Source organism: Moschus berezovskii, chromosome 14, assembly GCF_049115385.1.
Source record: "Moschus berezovskii isolate FMDL1 chromosome 14, NW_MosBer_1.0, whole genome shotgun sequence".
NCBI classification, from domain to species: Eukaryota; Metazoa; Chordata; class Mammalia; order Artiodactyla; family Moschidae; genus Moschus; species Moschus berezovskii.
In genome coordinates, this window is record NC_142473.1 from 19,845,297 (window position 1) to 19,863,859 (window position 18,563).

The 18,563-nt window shown below is 43.1% G+C and overlaps 1 protein-coding gene across 4 annotated transcripts in view; it reads right to left on the reverse strand.

Annotated features, from left to right (window-relative positions):
• Nucleotides 1–17,004, reverse strand: part of C14H11orf97 (chromosome 14 C11orf97 homolog) — a 32,882-nt gene extending 15,878 nt beyond the window's left edge. For 2 of the 4 annotated variants that reach the window (XM_088843442.1, XM_055422940.2), the window contains exons 1-2: nucleotides 16,727–17,004; nucleotides 10,963–11,067 (exon numbers count right to left, since the gene is read on the reverse strand). In XM_088843442.1, coding sequence (XP_088699568.1) covers nucleotides 10,963–11,067; nucleotides 16,727–16,868 — 247 coding nt within the window. In that variant the 5' untranslated portion in view covers nucleotides 16,869–17,004. Of the gene's footprint in view, nucleotides 1–835; nucleotides 1,449–10,962; nucleotides 11,068–16,726 lie in introns of those variants that run through there. The other 2 variants (XM_055422939.2, XM_088843441.1) reach the window with 2 other exon arrangements.
• Nucleotides 17,005–18,563: the final 1,559 nt, after the last annotated feature.

Below are 18,563 nucleotides of genomic sequence, written 5' to 3' on the forward strand. Positions count from 1 at the left end.
GTCATTTAATCTAGTATGTGTCAGTCCCCTCATGGGGATGACAATAATATCTACCTTGAAGGACTGTTAAAGCATTTGGATGAAATGGACATAAGTGCTTTGTACCCAATAAACAGTAGCTTATTAAAATTTTTACAGAGACAGTGATTTTCCTGTCCAAGTGTGGACTTGAGACTGTTTCCAGAGGCACGGTCACTGAGCTGACTCACCAGGCTGCATGTCAACCCTCGTTTCTCCTTCTCTGCTCCTGAATGGAGTGTCTGAAGCTATCTGTCAAGATTAGTTTCACCCCTCCTTTCTAAAGACCTTCAAGGAAGCCTCCGCAAACTCCTTCTGCCAAGACCTTACAAAATTCAAGCTGTTTCTAATACCTAACCCAAATCTTCTCTTACTGATCAAGCCGGTTTCCTCTTCTGCCCTGTCTAGACATAGAAAAGGGTAATAAACTCTCAGATGCAGGAGTCTACAAACATTTATTCAATACTCTCTGTGACACCCTATGCAAGACCAAGGAAATAGGTTTAGATTTATTCCATATTGTGGGAAGGTCTGGTAAATAGAAAACAGTTAAAAGTCCAGAGGTGGGGACTTCCCTGGTGGTCCCGTGGGTAAGACTCTGTGCTCCCAATGCAGTTGGCTGAGTTTGATCCCTGGTCAGGGAACTAGATCCCACATGCCACAACTAAGAGTTCATATACAGCAACTAAGACCCAATGAAGCCAAATAAATAAATATGAAAAAAAAAAAAAAAAAAGCTCCGGGGGAAAACTCTGTAGAAAACCCATCTCAAATTAGATAGAAGGATTGTACCAGTCTAATTTCATTTGCTCTTTCAGATGCAAGCACAGCTTGATAGAAAAAAATTTGTTGCTGTTGTTGTTTACTCCCTAAGTCACGTCCGACTTTTTGCGACCCTGTGGACTGTAGCCCGCCAGGCTCCTCTGTCCTTGGGGTTTCCCAGGCAAGAATACTGGAGTGGGTTGCCATTTTCTTCTCCAGGAGATCTTCCCGACACAGGGGTCAAACCCGAGTCTCCTGCATTGGCAGGAAGATGCTTTACTGCTGAGCCAACAGGGAAGCCCTAACAGAGAAAGTACCTGAAACACAAATGCATATGCCCAGAAATGCCTGGGTGAAAAAGGAAAACTCTCAAAGCAAAATATTGTTAGGCACAAGCATTTATTGTACTTGGGGACAGAGGCTGCTGGAATAAATAGCATGATTTTGAGCGGATAGGATATTTTTGGATGAAAATGTTATGGAAAGTGATACATTCTACTGGAGGAAAAGAGGATAGCAAGAAGTATGAATCCCCTTTGAAGCAGTGGCATCTTCAAAGGGAACTTCAGCCTCTCGGCTCTGGGCAAATGCTTCCCAGGTGGAGAAACGAAGACAAGGCGGGGAGGGGTGGAGCGGAGCCAGAGAGACCTCAGTGCTGGCAGCTTGACCTGAAAAGAGAAGCAGGCACAAGAGAGCAGCCAAGAGAAAAGAATTAAGTCCTTTCTGGAAGGTAGGAATATTATAGAGATTCTTCCTCCTCTTTTCTTGCCTCCAACCCTCTTCTACTCAGAAATCTTTTTAGGTGTGTTTTTATCCTGAATTTTAAAGTTACAGAACAAAGTCTTTATGCTGAAAATTTTGGCCAATGGGATCTGACCTGGTCTGACAGAGAAGGCTGCCCTTTAGAAATATTTTTGTTTCCTTCAGCTGTCTTCAGACTGTGAATAATAAATATTAGACCTTGAAAAACCAGCTTAGAAACATATTGTCTATGCTTCCTTTGTGTAAACATGGTCAGAGGAAGAAAATTTTAAGTCATTTAAACTTACGTTTGGTGACTTCTAATACTTTGGCCACCTCATGCGACGAGTTGACTCACTGGAAAAGACTCTGATGCTGGGAAAGGTTGGGGGCGGGAGGAGAAGGGGACGACAGAGAATGAGGTGGCTGGATGGCATCACCGACTCGATTGACATGAGTTTGAGTGAACTCCGGGAGTTGGTGATGGACAGGGAGGCCTGGCGTGCTGTGATTCATGGGGTGGCAGAGAGTCGGACACGACTGAGTGACAGAACTGAACTGAACTGAACTGAAGCTCGGTAATTATCTTTCTTTTTGGTAATTATTTTAACATGCTTTTGGTGTCTAGTAAGTTCCTGTGGTCATATATGAATGTGAGAGTTGGACTGTGAAGAAAGCTGATCACTGAAGAATTGATGCTTTTGAACTGTGGTGCTGGAGAAGACTCTTGAGAGTCCCTTGTACTGCAAGGAGATCCAACCAGTCCATTCTAAAGGAGATCAATCCTGGGTGTTCATTGGAAGGACTGATGCTAAAGCTGAAACTGCAATACTTTGGCCACCTCATGCGACGAGTTGACTCACTGGAAAAGACTCTGATGCTGGGAAGGATTGGGGGTGGGAGGAGAAGGGGACGACAGAGAATGAGATGGCTGGATGGCATCACCGACTCTATGGACATGAGTCTGAGTGAACTCCGGGAGTTGGTGATGGACAGGGAGGCCTGGCGTGCTGTGATTCATGGGGTCGCAGAGAGTCGGACACAACTGAGCGACTGAACTGAACTGAAGTTCCTTGTATATTGTAGGTACAAAAACATTTTTGTTGAATGTGTTAACAAATAGCAAAAATATCCGCAATTGCTGGGTAACATTTTACATTTCTTAAATTTATACTAAACATAATAAACCAGACTCAAAGTTAAGTTTGCGTGCATTCAGGCACATATAGACACAAATGAATGTGTCTGGTAGCACACTCCCAGAATTAATCGAGAAATAGAATGTTGTGTAAGAGAAAACTAGTAAGCTTCGTTAACAAAAATTTTCATGACCACCATAAACTCTGCTAGTTTTAGCCAGAAAAATACAAAAAACCCTAGCAATTTAAAAACATTAAATTAGTACATCAATTTACTTCTGTTGCTCCTCTTATAGAATTTTTTGAAATGTAGATGTAGTTTTAAAATAAATGGCAAAATGTTGAAACACGTATGTTGTCATATGTGAAACGAATCACTAGTTCAGGGTCAATGCATGTTATAGGATGCTCGAGGCTAGCATGCGGGGATGACCCAGAGGGAGGATAAAGGGAGGAGGGAGGTGGGAGGGGGGTTCAGGAGGGGGAACTTATGTAAACCCGGGGCAAATTCATGTCAGTGTATGGCAAAACCAACCAATATAATATTGTAAAATAATTTGCCTCCAATAAAAAATAAATTAATTACCAAAAAATAAAATAAATTAAACTCTCTTGTAAAAAATAAAAAAATAAAATAAAATAAATGGCAAAATGAATGCAATAGTCCCATAATGCATGCCTCATAAACCTACCTCTTCTTTTAAAAAAAATTGGCAGGAGGGGAAAATCTTCAGGGAACCTCTAAGAATATATGAATTATCATGTTAGCTAAATTCTTACTTATCCAGAAAGTTACATGGTGTGGTCAGCATTTTAGTTGCTAAGTTATGTCCAACTATTGAGACCCCCATGGACTGTAGCCAGCCAGGTTCCCCTGTCCATTAGATTTCCCAGGCAAGAACACTGGAGTAGGCTGCCATTTCCTTCTCCAAGGCATCTTCCTGACCCAGGGATTGACCCACATCTCCTGTATTACAGGGCTTGCCAGGTGGTGTTAGTGGTAAAGAACCTTCCTGCCAATGTAGGAGATGTAAAGAGGTTTGAGTTTGATCCCTGAGTTGGGAAGATCCCTTGGAGAAGGAAATGGTAACCCACTCCAATACTCTTGCCTGGAGAATCCCATGGACAGAGGGGCCTGGTGGTCTACAGTCCATAGGATCACAAAGAGTCAGACACAACTGAGCACTGAGCACACACACACTTCTGTATTTCAGGCGGTTTCCTGCATTGCAGGCAGATTCTTGACCTCTGAGGCATCAGAGAACATGGCATCAGATCTGATCAGAAAATTGCATTTCTTTTTTTTCAGGATGATGAGATTCTGTAGATCCAGGCCCAGTGGCTTATCTGACAGAACGTGTAACGCCTTTGAAACCAGTTCTATCTCAAGTTTGGACCTGAACCTGGAGAAGATCATGACAACATTGTTTTTACCGAAAAGTATACTATTCGCTGGGAAAGGTTGGGGGTGGGAGGAGAAGGGGACGACGGAGAATGAGATGGCTGGATGGCATCACCGACTCTGTGGACATGAGTTTGAGTGAACTCCGGGAGTTGGTGATGGACAGGGAGGCCTGGCGTGCTGTGATTCATGGGGTCGCGGAGAGTCGGACACGACTGAGCGACTGAACTGAACTGAACTGAACTGATAGTATTCGCTACCAGTGCAGTTTCAAATCTTTTTTCCTTCTAAGAAAATGTAATCTCATAAAGTATAACCCAGTGACAAAGAACAGAGATATCAGCTTCAGATGAACCTACATTCATGTATCACTTATTCCACTGAGTGACAACAGTTACTGTACCTCTGCCTAGTCTCAGCTTCTAGAGCTACAAAATGGGAAGAATAGTGACAGGGAAAGAGTAAAGGGACAAAGTAGGGGATTAGATAGCTAATCCCACTGGGGGACCATAAGTAAAGTAAAAGGTACAGGAGACTCCTGTAAGTTAATGATAACTCAAGGAAGCAGGTTTGCTTAACAACAAAACCACGGAGGCTTGTTACATTACATCGTTATGTTACAACAGCACATAACAAGAGCAAGAGACGTACCCCCAAACAATAAAACAATGTTAGACATGAGGCCCGGTGAAGTCAATAAGTTAGCGACACCCAGAATTAAGACAGGCTTGGGTGTATATAAGGAACAATATATATTGTTTAAAGTCTAAATTATATTCATATATTTATATACACACAGACAAAAGAGAGAGAAATGGCCAGGCAAATAATATTAGTAAGTAGAGCAGGCTAGAGGTAAGAAATAATTGGCTCTACCAGTTTTTTCTTTTTCTACGTTTATTGGAGGCATGGATACCACAGAAATACTTTTCTCTTATTTCCACCACTTGCTCCATGGAAGAAAAGCTGCAACAAACCTAGACATCATATTAAAAAACAGAGACATCACTTTGCTGACAAAGGTCTGTATAGTCAAAGCTATGGTTTTTCCAGCACTCATGTACAGATGTGAGACTTGGACCATAAATAAGGCTGAGTGCTGAAGAAATGATGCTTTTGAACTGTGGTTCTGGAGAAGACTCTTGAGGGAATTTCAAGAAAAACTGTGTGCCTAAAGTGGAGTCAGAAAGTATGGGAGATGAGTTCATAGAGGTGAGCAGGCTTCAAAACAGAGTTGAAATTTAGCCTAAGGAAAATAAGAAGGCATTGGAGAGCTTTAAGCATGGAGGTGATGGGCAAAGATTTACGTTTGTCAGAGATGCCTCTGGTTTCTGAGAAGAGAATAGACTTCAGGGGGAAAGAGTAGAAACTGTCATTGGGGGCTATTGCTGAGCCTGCAAGAGATGACTGGGGTTTGGGGAAGGTGGCTGTGGGCAAGGTGGTTGTTGCTGTTCAGTCGCTTAGTCATGTCCGACTCTTTGCGCCCTCATGGACTGCAGCACACCAGGCTTCCCTGTCCATCACCATCTCCTGGAGCTTGTTCAAACTCATGTCCATTGAGTCAGTGATGCCATCCAACCATCTCATCCTCTGTCATTTCCTTCTCCTCCTGCCTTCAGTATTTCCCAGCATCAGGGTCTTTTCTAATGAGTCAGCCCTTCACATCAGGTGGCCAAAGTATTGGAGCTTCAGTTTCAGCATCTGTCCTTCCAATGAATATTGAGGACTGATTTCCTCTAGGACTGACTGCTTCAATTTCCTTGCAGTCCAAGCCACTCTCAAGAGTCTTCTCCAGCACCACAGTTCAAAGGCATCAGTTCTTCAGTGCTCAGCCTTCTTTACAGTCCAACTGTCACATCCATACATGACTACTGGAAAAACCATACGTTTGACTAGACTGACCTTTGTCAGCAATATGCTGTCTAGTTTGGTCATAGCCTTTCTTCCAAGGAGTATCTTTTAGTTTCATGGCTGCAGTAACCATCTGCAGTGATTTTGGAGCCCCCCAAAATAAAGTCTCTCACTGTTTTCATTGTTTCTCCATCTATTTGCTATGAAGTGATGAGACCAGATACCATGATCTTCGTTTTTTGAATGTTGAGTTTTAAGCCAACTTTTTCACTCTCCTCTTTCATTTTCATCAAGAGGCTCTTTAGTTCCTTCTTCACTTTCTGCCATTAGGGTGGTGTCATCTGCATATATGAAGTTATTGATATTTCTTCCAGAAATCTTGATTCCAGCTTGTGCTTCATCCAGCCCAGCATTTTGCATGATGTATTCTGCATGTAAGTTAAATAAGCAGGGTGACAATATACAGCCTTGATGTACTCCTTTCCCAATTTGGAACCAGTCCGTTGTTCTGTGTCCAGTTCTACCTGTTGTTTCTTGACCTGCATACAGGTTTTTCAGGAGGCAGGTAAGGTGGTCTGGTATTCCCAACTCTTCAAGAATTTTCCACAGTTTGTTGTGATACACACAGTCAAAGGCTTTAGTGTAGTAAATGAAGCAGAAGTAGATGTTTTGGGCAAGGTGGGGAAATTTCAAATATCTTTCAAATGTAGATTTCACAGGATTCACTGATGGACTGACCAAGGAGAGAGGATTTGCCTTCTAGGCCTAATCAACTGAGTGAATGGCGATACCATTTCTTGAGATGGGAAAGACCCACTGAAGAGTGGGATTTTAAAAGCTGGGATTTAGGGACGTCCCTGGTGTTCCAGTGGTTAAGATTTCACTCTAATGCAGAGGGTGCAGGTTTGATCCCTGGTCAGGGAATGTGGGCTTCCCTCGTAGGTTAGTTGGTAAAGAATCTGCCTGCAATACAGGAGACCTGGGTTCAATCTCTGGGTTCGGAAGATCCCCTGAAGAAGGGAATGGCAACCCACTCCAGTATTCTTGCCTGGAGAATCCCATGGGCAGAGGAACCTGGCAGGCTATAGTCCACGGGGTTGCAAAAGTCGGACACGACTTGGCAACTAAAACACTACCACCAGGGAATGAAGATCCTGCATGCCTCGTGGCCAGAAACCCAAAATATAGAACAAAAACATTATAAAAGATTTAATAAAGACTTAAAATGGTCCATATTAAAAAATCTTTAAAGATTTTCATTCTGTTCTGTTCTGGTCATGCTAAGTTTGAGAGGCCTTTAGATATCCAAGCCAAGTAGGCTTCTGGGAATTGGAAAATCAGAGGCCGGAAATATAAATTTTGGAGTTGTCAGCACAAGGGGGCCAAGCATGATCTGCAGGGAGGGAGTATGGATACAGAAAAGGTCTATGACTGAGTTTTACACAGTTTAGAGCATAGACGAAGCAGAGTCAGCAAGGAGGATAGAGAAGGGGTGGTACAACTGAAACCAGGAGACTGGAGCATGGTGACCTGGAGGCTGAGCTGAGAAAGTGTTTTCTGGGGAAGGAGTAAATGGTTATGTCATTTGCTGTGGATAAGTTGAGTTTGTGGATTGGATTTGACCTTGAAGATCACTACATTTGACCTTAACAACAAAGGTCATTTGCAATCTGGAAAAGAACAATTGCCTTGCATGCGTGGAAGCAAAGGCCTAAATGGGATGGGTGACAGAGCCAATAAGCGGAGAAGTAGAAACAATGGGTCAAGTGTACTTACTTCTAACATCTAGGAATGGCTGCTTATCAGTCATGTGTGTGCGTGCTCACTTGCTGCTGTGTCTGACTCTTTTGCAACCCCATGGACTGTAGCCCTCCAGGCTCCTCTTTCCATGAGATTTTCCAGGCAAGAACACTGGAGTGGGTTGCCATGCCTTCCTCTAGGGGATCTTCTCAACCCAGGGATCGAATCCCTGTCTCCTGCGTCTCCTGGGAAGACTACATTCAAGTCCTTGAAAGTCCCTAAGAGTTTAATGCAGAATTCTGGGTGTGTGTGGAAAGATGTGTCCTCCAGCAAAAGAGGCCATATCTTTCTTCTGATATTTAAAAGGGTTTGTCACTGTAAACCTTCCAGTTTACAGTAGCTGATGCACACTGCCAGCCTTAGCTCTCGGGGCTAGGCTGGAAGAGTGTGGAACTCTCCCTAGGCGCCAGTTTCCTATTCTGGTCCACATGGGGCTTCCAGCCATGAAAAGGAGAAGAAACGAAAATGAAAAAATATAGCAGACTTCCGTTTTTCATCATTGCTGCTGCCGCTGCTGCTGCTAGGTCGCTTCAGTCCTGACCGACTGTGTGACCCCATAGACGGAAGCCCACCAGGCTCCCCCGGCCCTGGGATTCTCCAAGCAAGAACACTGGAGTGGGTTGCCATTTCCTTCTCCAGTGCATGAAAGTGAAAAGTGAAAGTGAAGTCAGCCAGTCGTGTCCGACTCTAGTAGAGCCCTTTAAAACTTAACCTTACAGAAGCAACTCTCAGCTTTCAAAGATTTTTTTTCTAGGCTAAAATAGCACCTTTTTGCGACCTCTGGTGGATGCTATAAAAAATGCAGCACCCCACGCGGTCTTCATTTTATATAAAAAATATTTGAGAGGTCTTCCCTGATAGCTCAGTTCGTAAAGAATCCACCTGCAAGGCAGGAGACCCCAGTTGGATTCCTGGGTTGGGAAGATCATGTGCAGAAGGGATAGGCTACCCACTCCAGCATTCTTGAGCTTCCGTTGTGGCTCAGCTGGTAAAGAATCCGCCCGGAATGTGGGAGACTTGGGTTCAATACCTGGGTTCGGAAGATCCCCTGGAGAAGGAAGAGGCTACCCACTCCAGTATTCTGGCCTGGAGAATTCCATGGACTGTATAGTCCATGCGGTTGCAAAGAGTTGGATACGACTGAGCCACTTTCACTCTCGATATTTGAGAAGATTGCCTAGAAAAATGAATTTTTATAAACCGAATGATTTTTCCTAATTATCCAGACTGACATAAATAGATTTATCCATTAAGAATCAACACACCATCCAAATAGTGTTCAGTTCAGTTCAGTCGCTCAGTCGTGTCCAACTCTCTGCGACCCCATGAATCACGGCACGCCAGGCCTCCCTGTCCATCACCAACTCCCGGAGTTCACCCAAACTCATGTCCATCGAGTCGGTGATGCCATCCAGCCATCTCATTCTCTGTCGTCCCTGTCTCCTCCCACCCCCAATCCCTCCTAGCAGCAGACTCTTTTCCAGTGAGTCAACTCATTGCATGAGGTGGCCAAAGTGTATAAATTAGCTTTTATGTAATCTCTGAAATGAAGTGGACCCAAATACGATTGTATAGACTTAAATTTTTTTTTTAATCACCAGGGAAACAGTATATGTAGATTGGGTTTCAGAGAAACAATCTAGTTGGTCATTCTGCATCCATCTATAGAGTTCAAACTCTAAAACTTTAAACTTTCCTTCAAGACACTGTATGAACAAAATTAGCCATTCCTTTGACCTCTCTTTCCATAAGAATGGGTGATACAAGAAGACCTTAAAAGGCGTTTCTATGCTGGTTTTAAAACGTAAAGTGGGGGGGGGATTCTTAAAGGATAAAGAAGACATTATTAAAAACTGTAGTATCAATGTGGCATTGGTATTAAGATCAATAAATAGATCAGGACAGAACAGGGAGTGAAGAAACAGGAAAAACCCCATAAAGTGTGAAACTATGTCACAGAGTCTGAAAAGTTGTACCTCTGGGCCTGCAGCCTCTGCTCTAATTTGGGTCCCACTGCTCTAATTTGGCTTCCCAGGTGGCACTAATGGTAAAGAACAGGCCTGCCAGTGCAGGAGATCTGAGACATAGGTTCGTTTCCTGGGTCGGGAAGATCCCCTGGAGGAGGAAATGACTACCCACTCCAGTATTTTTGCCTGGAGAATTCCATGGACAGAGGAGCCTGGTGGGCTGCAGTCCATGGGGTTGCAAAGAGTTGGACACGACTGAAGCACAGCCGTTGTTCAACAATTTTCCTCAGAAAATGTCAAGTTCTCTACGTACAGGAGTCATGTCTCATTTCTTTTATATCTTCAAGCAACTGCTGGTATCCAAGAGGGTTTCATTAAAACATGAAATATGCACCTAGAAATCACTGAGAAGGAACTATAAAAAATAAGGAGCTCCAGCAGTTTCAAAATAATGTCTATAAGGGATTCTTTAGAGCATGCATGTGTGTATGCTCAGTTGTTTTAGTCATATCCAATTCTGTGCGACCTTAACCTGCCAGGCTCCTCTGTCCTTGGGATTTTCCAGATTAAGAATACTGTAGTGGGTTGCCATGTCCTCCTCCAGGGAATCTTCCTGACTCAGGGATTGAACCCGCATCTCCTGCATGGATAGGCAGATTCTTTATCGCTGAGCTCCCAGGGAAACCCTCTTTAGAGCATATCTTTTTTCAAATGAATCATCAATGTGAGCTATCAACGCCCAGACCATGTAACCCATATACTATGTGTATGTGAGATAAAATCCTGGGATGAATTGACCTATTTAAAATGACTTAGATTCTTCTGAGTCAGTGATTTACAAAGTGAGGTCCCTGGACCAGCATCATCAACTTGGGACTTGGTAGAAATGCAAATTCTTGGGCCCCCACCCCAGACTTAGATGCGGCTCAGCTATCTGCTTTTAACAGGTAATTCCTAGATAATTCTGATGCAGTCAATACTTTGAGAATCAGTGTTATTGGTACTACTTATATTGATAAAGATTGAAGATGTTACTATGCTTTCCAGACACTTGGAAAAAATTCTACTTATCATTAAGTAGAAATAGATCCACAAAAAATGTGGGACAGCAATGTAAATACAGCAGTTTATTTGGACAGAGGCAAAATAATTATAAAATTAGCCAAGAACCTCCCAGGGGGCTGTTTTTCCATGGTTTTGCAATAAATAAAATAATAAATGCCATCAAACAGGCAATTTTATATCCATTTTGCAAACATACTTCATTTGTCACTGAGATTACCTGTAGGTGGATGTTTAATGTGGCATTCATCTCTTTTAATATACAGTTCTTCTTCGAGTACTTCCTTAATTCTCTTATGTGGTTCACAATATAAAAACGTCTTCCCTGTAAAGGCATTAACAAAATTGGTTACTTGTCATAAATTCTGCCCAAACTTCTGGCCATTATTTACCTAAATAGCTATTTTTTAAAGAGACAAATCCTTCCATACAAATAGCAGGTGTTTCATCCTGCAGACTCTATTTTGGAAAGATCCCTTCCAGTGTAACTTTTAGCTTTGCCAGGGGAGGCGGGGGGGAGAACGTTATATTTTGTGGTTGAGTTTCAGATAACTTCTTTTAAATATTATGAAGTAATATATGAAGCTTTCTTCATTAACTTGAAGAAAACTTTCATTTATTCAATAAATTCTTATTAAAGACATACTCTGTGCCAGGCATTTGGGGCAGAGGACACAGCAGTGAATAATAAAGATATATGGTGGCTCAGCTGGTAAAGAATCTGCCTGCAGTGCGGGAGACCTGGGTTTGATCCCTGGGTTGGGAAGATCCCTTGGAGAAGGGAAAGACTACTCACTCCAGTATTCTAGAGAATTCCATCAACCGTATAGTCCATGAGGTCATAAAGAGTCGGACACGACTGAGTAACTTTCACTTTCATGCATAGAGCCTACAATCCAGATACATGATACAGAACAGTCTAGCAGTATTTCATCAGTTTTTTTAAAGAATAAACCTGAATTGTAGTGGAGTGTCACTTGACCTTTTCCTGTCCTCCAAACCTGGCGCCACAAGACTTCACTGCTTTAGTTGAGGATGGACTATTTTTTCTAAGCTCTTTAGCTACATTTCTTCTGCTCAGCCCAGGGAGTAATCTGAGCCCATCTGTCTCTCCAGACTCTCCTGTCAGCCCTCCTTTTTCTTCTGTCTGAGCTCCGGCCATGTGGCCTTTCTGTCCATCCCCACACATTGTCTCTTTTGTACATTCTATTTTCTCTGCCCGAACTGTCTTTCTCATAATTATTTTTGCCTGGGTAACTTCTACCTGAATGTCAGGTCTAGGCTGAGATGTCAGTTCTTTAAGGAAAATTTCCTTGGCTCCACAATGTCCCCGGTTACTTTTGCTCATAGTATTCTCCTCTTTTCTTTCATTTGATTTATTGCAATGTGTATGCAGCCTCACTTACTTATGCACAATTTTATTTGTGTAACTATTAGTACCGTATGTCTCCCTTGCCAGGCTATATACCATGAGAGCAGAGGTGTTGTCTGTTCAGCTCATGAGTCCTAGAACAGAGTGTGACATAATAATAGATGCTCAACAGGATTTCCCCGCTGGTCCAGTGTTTAAGAACCCGTTGCCAACTCAGAGGACATAGGGTTCGATCCCTGGTCAGGGAACTAGATTCCGCATACCTTGGGGCAGCTAAGCCTGTGTACCACAACTGCTGAGCCTAGAGCCTGTGAACTACTGAAGCCCCTGCTCCCCAGAGCCTGTGCTCCTCAGTGAGGGACACGGCAGTGAGAAGCCGGTACACTAGAGAGCAGCCTCCACTTGCCACAACTAGAGAGTGCCTGTGTGAAGCTACGAAGACCCAGCACAGCCGAAAATAAATAAATACATATTAAAAAATAATAGATGCTCAACAAGTGTGTGTTCAAACAGCACTAAAGCATTGTTCAATCAGGTGGAGTGCAGATTCCTCTATGTGTGTGTCTGCTCACACAGCCCTGTGAACAGCAGGCAGCCAGTAGGTTCTAGTCCTAATGCTTAAAAGCTCAATCCAGGGAGCCATGGAGAATCTCAATGACCGATGAAAAGATATGGCCGGTGTCCTCTTTTCCAGAATAACTGATAAAGAACAAATTTGACTGTGTGCTGACTGGCGCAAATGGGGCAAGGGACCCACTGCTTCTCGCTGTGGGTCTGGGTCATTCCTGCTTGTGCGACCCAAACACACCCTCAGACATGAACAAAGTAGAGTGAGATACTCTCTGGGTCTGGTTTTGTTTTCCCCCAAATTCAGAGTTATACGAATGAGAGATGAATGTGGGTCAGCATTACTCAAGTTTAACTCTGGCTTAAAATTCAGTTAAATCATGATCTTCAGGCAGAAAAGGGTTTAAGAAATTTGGCTAAGAGGAAAAGCCTATAATAGCTCAGTAGAAAGGAAGAGATCACTTGCTGTAATTTCAAGTCTCTTGATAAATTTCAGCCCTTCTCTCACAAGAATTCACAGAAGAAATCATCAAAGGTTTCAAGGAACTATGAAAACTGACAGACTTGTAAACAGCTGTGTGTGTGTGCACGCGCGTGTGTGTGCACTAAATCATGTCCAACTATTTGGGACCCCATGCGCTGTAGTCCGCCAGATTCCTCTGTCAATGGGATTTTCCAGGTAAGAATACTGGAGTGGGTTGCCATTTCCTACCAGGTTATTTTTCTGGACTAGGGGTCAAACCCTCGTCTCCTGCATTGGCAGGTGGATTCCTTACCACTGAGCCACCTGGGAAACTCATAAACAGCTAGTAGGGGCAAACGTTCCTCACTCTAAGAAAGACAAAAAAAGACAAAGAAATGGAAGGAAGCAAACAAGTTGGCTACTAACAAATGCTATGGTTTATTGAATGCTACCATGCCCTAGGCAGTTTATGTATACTGTCTTTCTTCTTGACAATCAGCCTATGGGAAGGTAAAATTGTTCCTACTTTATGGAAGAGGGGCTTCCCTTATGGCTCAGCTGGTAAAGAAACTGCCTGCAGTGTGGGAGACCTGGTTCAATCCCTGGATTGGGAAAGGCTACCCACTCCACTATTCTGGCCTAGAGAATTCCATGGACTACAGTCCATGTGGTCACAAAGGTTTGGATACAGCTGAGCGACTTTCACTTTTGGATAAGAAGGTAAGTTTCAAAAGTTTTTAAAACTAGTCATAAAAATTTTAAAAAAAATTGATTCTTTCAAACTGTGGTGCAGGAGAAAACTTTGAGAGTCCTTTGGACAGCAAGGAGATTAAACCAGTCAGTTTATAAACCCTGAATGTTCATTGAAAGGACTGATGCTAAAGCTGAAGCTCCAGTACTCTGGCCACCTGATGCGAACAGCTGATTCTTTGGAAAAGACCCTGATTCTGGGAAAGATTGAAGGCAGGAGGAGAAGGAGACAACAGAGAATGAGATGGTTGGGTGGCATCACTGACTCAATGGACATGAGTTTGAGCAAACTCCAAGAGATAGTGAAGGACAGGGAAGCCTGGGATGCTAGCTGTCCATGGGATCACAAAGAATCAGACATGATTTAGCAACTGAACAACATAGCTGATCCTCTCAAACCAAGTTACTAAGCTGGCTAGATTAGGGAGATGTTGTAGCCATAGTACAGTATTTGCATCTCAGCAAGACATTTGATAAAGTGCATTCATATAGGAGGCAGAGTGCCCAGCCAAAGATGCTACTTGACAGATCAGGGGCTTCCAGAGACTCTACTTGAAACTGTGGGGTTCACCATTTAATTAGTTAATCTGAATATAGGAACTTTCAGCAAACTCACCAAATATGAGAATGACACAGACTTGGTGAATGGTTTATATGCTGAATGGCAAACTCAGGACTCAAAGGGTCTTCCATAACTTGGAAGTGTTCATATCCATAGGATGGTATTGATGGGGATAATATAACGACCTGCATTTAGAACCAAACAAAGGAACTGCATAAGTATAGGACAGAAAAGGCCTGGGTCAAATGTTTTCAACTGGATAGACGGGAAAAGAGAAACTAAGGATGCATTTGATTCATGAAACTATAGATTGCATTTGCATTTGTTGTCTGCCTAAACAGCTATTATAAATTTATAGAGACTCACTTAATAGAAGTATAATGTTCAGATCAAGGGAGGTTATGGTCCCACCACACTACCCTAATCTGATGGTACCTAGAATACTGGATTCAGTGATTTAATAAAACGGAGAATATTGGGATAGCTCAGCCAGCATGGTGAGAGCACTACAAATTATTTTAAAGGTAACACTAAAATGAATAAATAAAAGTAACATTGAGGTGACAAAAGATTTGGTGGGGCTCAAATAGCCACCATTACATAATTCAAAGATGTTTCAGTGGGAAAGGACCACATTTTATCTGTGTATATTTGGGAGCAGATGTGTGATTAGGGAGTAGAAGCTGTACAGACACTGGGAACCTTTCCAAAAAATAGACATGGAAGACTTAAAAATAAATTGAAAATTAAATGGGTACTTGTGCGGGTATGAATAATCTGTTTCCACTTCAGCACAGGCCCTAAACGATGAGCTCAGGAAGGGTGAGGCAGGCACTCTTCATATGTTCCCACCCTGACTCTTGTGAGCCTGTGAGTGTTTGGATACTAGCCTTAATTCATTACTCATTTCCCAGCAACTGCCCAATGGCAGGCGCGCAATCAGGACTCAATATTTGTTCAGTTGACAAGCAAATGACTAATTCCACCTTTTACTTCTACAGCCAAAAGGAATAAAGAATCTTTAAATTCTAGTATCGCTTATGATAAAATTTGCAGGTAGAATTTCAAGTCAGAGTAAGGAATTCCTTAAATATACTGAATGCGTGTATATACACTGAACGTAGTTGCTCTAAATAAGGTCCCTGCATGCTGTTGACAAGAACAAGAAAAAGGCGTGATAATCAGGTATATTGTGACTGATGCTGAGGGGAGAGGCAGGCAATAGCAGTTCTGAGGCTCCTCTGGAGGTCCCCGGCTCCCAAGACGGGGTGTGTGGTCCCTGGGGGAGCGGAAGTCGAGCTGCTTCAGCCCAACCCTCGCTGCTCCTCGTCTGGAGCCAGGCGGCTCTCTAGAGGGTCAATCAGCGAGGCTCTGCAGCAGGGCTGGGAATCGCTCACCTTCTTCAGACTGTTATTTTCATCTTCATCATTCCTTAACACTTACTGAAGACGTGTGGGGCGCACGGGGCTGGGAAATATCTGTAAATTTATGGAACAAGATGGATGAGCGCTTCGACCTGGCGCGGACTCAACTTTCAGCTTTGTTGGTTGTGACTGTGAACCAGGACCACTTTTTACTTCTTGGAAGGTTATGTGTATGTTTGGCAGGGCAGGAGGGAACAACAGCAGTGTGCCAGCATGTGGCCCATAATTGTGAGATTCTGAAAGGGTCAGGTAATCATAATTTAGGAACGGAGAATTCAAGAGATGGGAGTTTAAGTGTTTGAAGGATTTCTCCTGCACTGAGTGATGGTGGGCAAGGTACTTCCTTTCAGCTAGTCTAGACTTCAGTTTCCCGGTTCGTAAAATGAAGGAATTGACAAAAATGATATGCATATTTCCATGAGTGTGTATATAATTCACGTATTTAAAAATTAATTTCACATTTCTATAGGTAAAACAAATTTATATATTTTACACATTTTATAATTAAAATATATTTTGTAATTGAATATTTTGAATACTATATGCATGTGTATTCACACACACACACACACACACATGCACAATTTTTTTCAATACCTTCCAGGCCAATGCCACTACCCATTAAGTTGGAGGCTACCTGGGCTCAGATAACCTTTCATGAAGGAGGGCTTGGGGAAATGGATCAGATGCCTTTGGCCCTTACTTTGCCAAAACAACATCTCCAATCCCTCCCTCCAAACCCTTTGCGGCTTCAGCTAGTCCCACCGCGGTTTTCCTCGTTCGCCTTTCAAGGCTTCCCCTCGCCCACGTCCCTCCCACCATGTCCACGGCTGGAAGGGAACTCACACTGCTTACGGGACTCCTGGGGACCGCCGCCGCCCGGCTCTCCTCGCGCCGCGCACCCCAGGCCTGCGGGCGGCCGGGACTGCTCGCCATCGCGGCCCGCCTCGGGCACCGGCACGGCTGCTGCCGCCTCCTCCCCCCTCATGCCGGCGCGGTCTTCGTGGCCCGCGGCCGACTGGCCTTCGCTCTGCCTCTGGCGGCCGGGGAACGCGAGGCGTCTCCGGTTGCCATGGTGACGGGATCCTCCCAGCGCCTAGCAGCTCTATGCTGACGTCTCCTGTGTCCCGCGCGCCCAGGAAGACAGACGCTGGAGTTGCAGAGTTGTGATTACTTACCCACCAAAGCAAAGGACTTTCTGTTCATTTCTCGTGTGTTTGTCACAGCAGTTTCGCAAGAGAGGCTTTACTATTGCCTGGTAGGGAAGCTGAGATTGGAAAAGCTAAGAACATTGTCTGAAGTTAGGCAACCAGAAGTGGCACAAGCCGGAATCCGAATTCAGAAAGGTTTGGTCCCAGAGGCCAAAGAGTAGACAGCCACCTGGAAGAGCGGGAGCAGGGACTGGACACGTGAGTTCAGGTAAGGTCACTTGTTTCACGCAGTGATAATGTTTGTCGTGTCCCGGCGCCTTGCTACACAAACAACATGATGGAATAAATCAGTGGAAGGATTCCTAACTTTCGGATTGTAAATTCTTATTGTTGGACAACTCTTGTAGTGTCCAAGCACTTTTGTATTCACAATCTATTTCAATCCATATAATAACTGATTTTACAGATGAAGTCAAACTCAAAGTTTAATTTGAATAGCAAATGGGAAACTCTAGGGTTTTTGGAGTATGAAGTTGCATTTGTTTTTGCAGTTATTTAAAACAATGTTGTGGTGTTACTTTTATGAAAGCTAAATGTGTAGAATTAAATAGTTCTACAAGGAATGTAGTCCAATGCAACTGCCTCCATTTTACCTCCATTTTACTCCACTTTTCACGTCTTTGGGCTGATAATTTAGTATCTACAACACATAATCAAATGCTTACTTTGCCGCTTTTTATATTTTTTCAATTTTAGGTATCATATCTTGATTTCCTAGTATAGGAGATGAGAATTTAGCTCTCTTCCATGCTTCCCACCTCACATGTACTTACTACACCTTCAGACTCTGAATATAGATAAACTGAAATTTTTCCTAGAGTTTTTTCATTACTATGGCTATGTAAACTCTAATTGCTGACAAGTTTATCCACTACCTAATACCCTAGGGTCACTTTTTTCATTTGTATAACCTTTTAATTACTTGGAGTTAATCATTGCCTTGCTCTTTCTTTTTTTCACCTTTCTTTTTAATTGAAGTATAGTTAATTTACAGTGTTTTGATAGCTTCAAGGGTACAACAAAGTGACTTGGTTAATGTATATGTGTATATGTAGTATATAACACTACATATATTATAATATATATACATATATGTTGGGGTCCTTTAACGCACCGGAACCTAGTGGTCCGGAGTCGACTATAAGAAAGTGAAAGAGAGAGTTGGAGGGAGGGGGAGAGAGAGAAAGAAAGAAAGACACGGGGACCCAAGCTCTGATGGAGCAAGGGTGCTTTATTAGCAGAAATGCAGGCTTATATATCTTTAGTAAGATGATTACTCAGCTATTACACAGGATGAAATTTTATCAATAGCCACAATATGGATAGTCTAATACATACAAGGTCGCTGACGCTGAAAAGAGTCACTGAAGCGAGTTATTGAAAGGAATCCAAGCAGATGGCGTTTCTCATGATCTCAGTCCTGAGAACTGCGTGCAGCTCTACTCGTTATTGGAATAGGAACTGATAAGGAA